General features: G+C 45.7%; 1 protein-coding gene across 1 annotated transcript; it reads left to right on the forward strand.

Moving 5' to 3' along the window:
• Nucleotides 1-405: 405 nt before the first annotated feature.
• Nucleotides 406-2,299, forward strand: LOC131910568 (microfibrillar-associated protein 1-like). Its single transcript, XM_059262469.1, is given in 2 exon segments — nucleotides 406-767; nucleotides 769-2,299. Coding segments are annotated over 2 exon segments (1,332 nt in total). The 5' UTR covers nucleotides 406-518; the 3' UTR covers nucleotides 1,852-2,299.
• The last annotated feature ends 759 nt before the right edge of the window (nucleotides 2,300-3,058 follow it).

A 3,058-nucleotide genomic window follows, 5' to 3' on the forward strand; every position in this document is an offset into this window, starting at 1 on the left:
GTTGCTTTCCAGGAGCAGGGAACTCCTTCAGCATTCCCTGTCTAGATTCTCTCTTTTAAAGTAGATTTCCATTTTTCTAAGTTGGAGCCTTTGGTGGGTGGGGCCTTACCTAAGCCCCTTTCCTATTGTCCCAGCACAGAGCAGCTTCTTGAGGTATATGTCCTGGCTGCAACTTTATACTTGCTTGGGCTCCTTTCCTTAGGAAACTGCCACATTTTATATTTTTCTGCCTGCAGTGGTTTGAAGGGGAAATGTTTTCTATAAGCTTGTGTATCGGAATATTTGATCTCTGGTGGGTGCACTGTTTGGGATGGTTGTGGAACCTTCTGGAAGTGGAGCCTTGCTGGAGGAAGTACGTCACTGGAGGTGGGCTTTAAGAGTAGTAATTAGGCTGGAAGCCATTTCTGTCAGTCGCGCAGCCGTGTCTGGCGGAGCGAGTTGGAAAGCGGTGTTGTGTTCCTTGGACTTCGTTGCCGGGATTTAATCAGATTTTGGGGATCTTCACCGCAGCCATCACCATGTGGGTCCCAAGCGCACTCATGAAGCAGCCGCCCACTCAGTCTACGGCTGGGGCCGTCCCGGTGCGCAATGAGAAAGGTGAGATTTCAATGGAAAAAGTGAAGGTCAAACGTTATGTGTCTGGAAAGAGACCAGATTACGCCCCTATGGAGTCCTCAGATGAAGAAGATGAAGAATTTCAGTTCATTAAGAAAGCTAAGGAACAAGAAGCAGAACCCGAGGAGCAGGAAGAGGATTCCTCCAGTGACCTCCCGACTTCGGCGTTTACAGAACCTCGTTAGTGAAGATGTGGAAGAGAAATTGGCTCGACACCGGAAATTAGTGGAACCTGAAGTGGTAGGAGAAAGTGACTCAGAAGTAGAAGGAGATGCTCGGCGCATGGAACGGGAAGGTAGCAGCGAAGAAGAGGAGGAAGAAATTGATGATGAGGAAATAGAGCAGCGCCGTGGCATGATGTGTCAGCGAGCACAGAGGAGGAAAATCGAAGAGCTGGAAGTCATGGAAGTGGAAGATGAAGGACGCTCTGGGGAGGAGTCGGAGTCAGAGTCTGAGGAGCACACGCACAGTGAAGAGGAGATGGAGCCTCGACTTAAGCCTGTCTTCATTCGAAAGAAGGACCGGGTGACAGTTCAAGAGCAAGAAGCTGAGGCACTGAAACCGAAGGAGCTGGAGCGGGAAGCAAAGCGCACGGCTGGGAAGTGGCGCAAGTACACACTGAAGATTGTAGAAGAAGAAGAAGAAGAAGAAGAAGAAGAGACCAAGAAAGAGCTGGAGGAGCACAAGCCGTCTCTCGCCGCACTGGACGCACTCAATACTGATGACGAAAATGAGGAGGAGTACGAGGCATGGAAAGCCCGAGAGCTCAAAAGAATCAAGAGGGACAGAGAAGACCGAGAAGTGCTTGAAAAGGAGAAAGCAGAAATTGAATGCATGCGAAACCTGACTGAGGAAGAAAGGCAGGCTGAACTTCGGGCAAATGGCAAAGTCATTACCAACAAAGCTGTTAAGGGCAAATACAAGTTTTTACAAAAGTATTATCACCGGGGTGCCTTCTTCATGGATGAGGATGAAGAGGTCTACAAGAGAGATTTTAGTGCACCTACTCTTGAGGACCATTTCAACAAAACCATTCTTCCAAAAGTCATGCAGGTCAAGAATTTTGGATGGTCTGGTCGTACCAAGTACACCCACCTTGTGGATCAAGATACCACTTCCTTTGACTCTGCATGGGGCCGAGAGAGTGCCCAGAACACAAAGTTCTTTAAACAAAAGGCAGCTGGGGTACGTGATGTATTTGAGCGACCATCTGCTGAGAAGAGGAAAACCACCTAGACTTCAACTGCTTATTCCAACTGTGGGACACAAGGGGAGCCGGTCCTCAGTCTTCATTAACTATCATTTACATAGTTCTTGTATAGAGCCTTCTGGACTTACTGCCATAACTTGTGTTTGAAGGTGCTTTGTAAGAGGTTTGGACTCATACTGAGAACCCTACAGAAAAGCACTAACCAGGTAGATTAGAGGCTTCCCACTTAAAACTATTTCTGAGAAATCTTAGGTTTCTCTACCATGGCTTCCCATATTGACTTGGGACTGTTCTGAGCTTATTTTTCCAGCACTTTAGCCTGGATCAGATATATGGGTATGTGAGTGGATGGTGCATTACTTCTTCCTTAGGGTTAGAAGTAGGATATCAGTAAAACTAAGCTCAATCCAACCTGTTTTTTGCATTTGGGGTGTTGAATCTACTTTTCTAAGTAAACATACTTTTTGAAAAAAAGAGTAATAATTAAAAACAAAACAAAAAACAAAAAATAGTTCGCTCTCTGTTTCATGTTAGTGGTTGATGTGACCTCTCAACTTCCTGCTCCAGCCACCTGCTGCCACACCCTCTCTACCTTTATGAACTGCTCCTCTGAAATGAACTCTTTCTTCCATGAGTTGCTTTTGGTCATGGTATTTTATTCCAACAACAGAAAAGCAACTAATCCATGCCCTTCTTGTTCTTTTTCACTATAGACCTAGACAAGGATAATGAGCAATAACCATGCCACAGACTGAATGTAATCCTGCCTTGAAATCTTTTTCTGCTGAGTATATCAGTCTGTCACTTAAAAACTTATTATATTTTATGTACTTATGTGTGGAGGGCAGGTGGGGGTGTGGATGTGGGTATCAGGGTCATAGGGTGTATGTGGGTACCAGGGGACAACTTGAGGAGTTGATGATCTTCCACCATGTGAGTCCCTGAGACTGAACTCAGGTCATCAGGATTGGTGTCAAGCATCCTTACCCACTGAGCCATCCTGCAGACCCAGCCCATCACTCTTAAATTCAGCCTCACTCAAGTTCTCAGGACACAGGCAGAATACAGCCAGATTTTTGCCAGAACACCATATGAATAGTATCTAGCCTACTTCCTGATAAAGTCTGTGTTCCCTTCTGAAACCTCATGAATCCAGCTTCCATATATTTCTCCAAGGATTCTTGTCCTATAAGCTCCACACCCAAATAACCCACTAAGTGCTATTTATAATAT

Source organism: Peromyscus eremicus, chromosome 5 (genome assembly GCF_949786415.1).
Source record: "Peromyscus eremicus chromosome 5, PerEre_H2_v1, whole genome shotgun sequence".
Lineage (NCBI taxonomy): Eukaryota > Metazoa > Chordata > Mammalia > Rodentia > Cricetidae > Peromyscus > Peromyscus eremicus.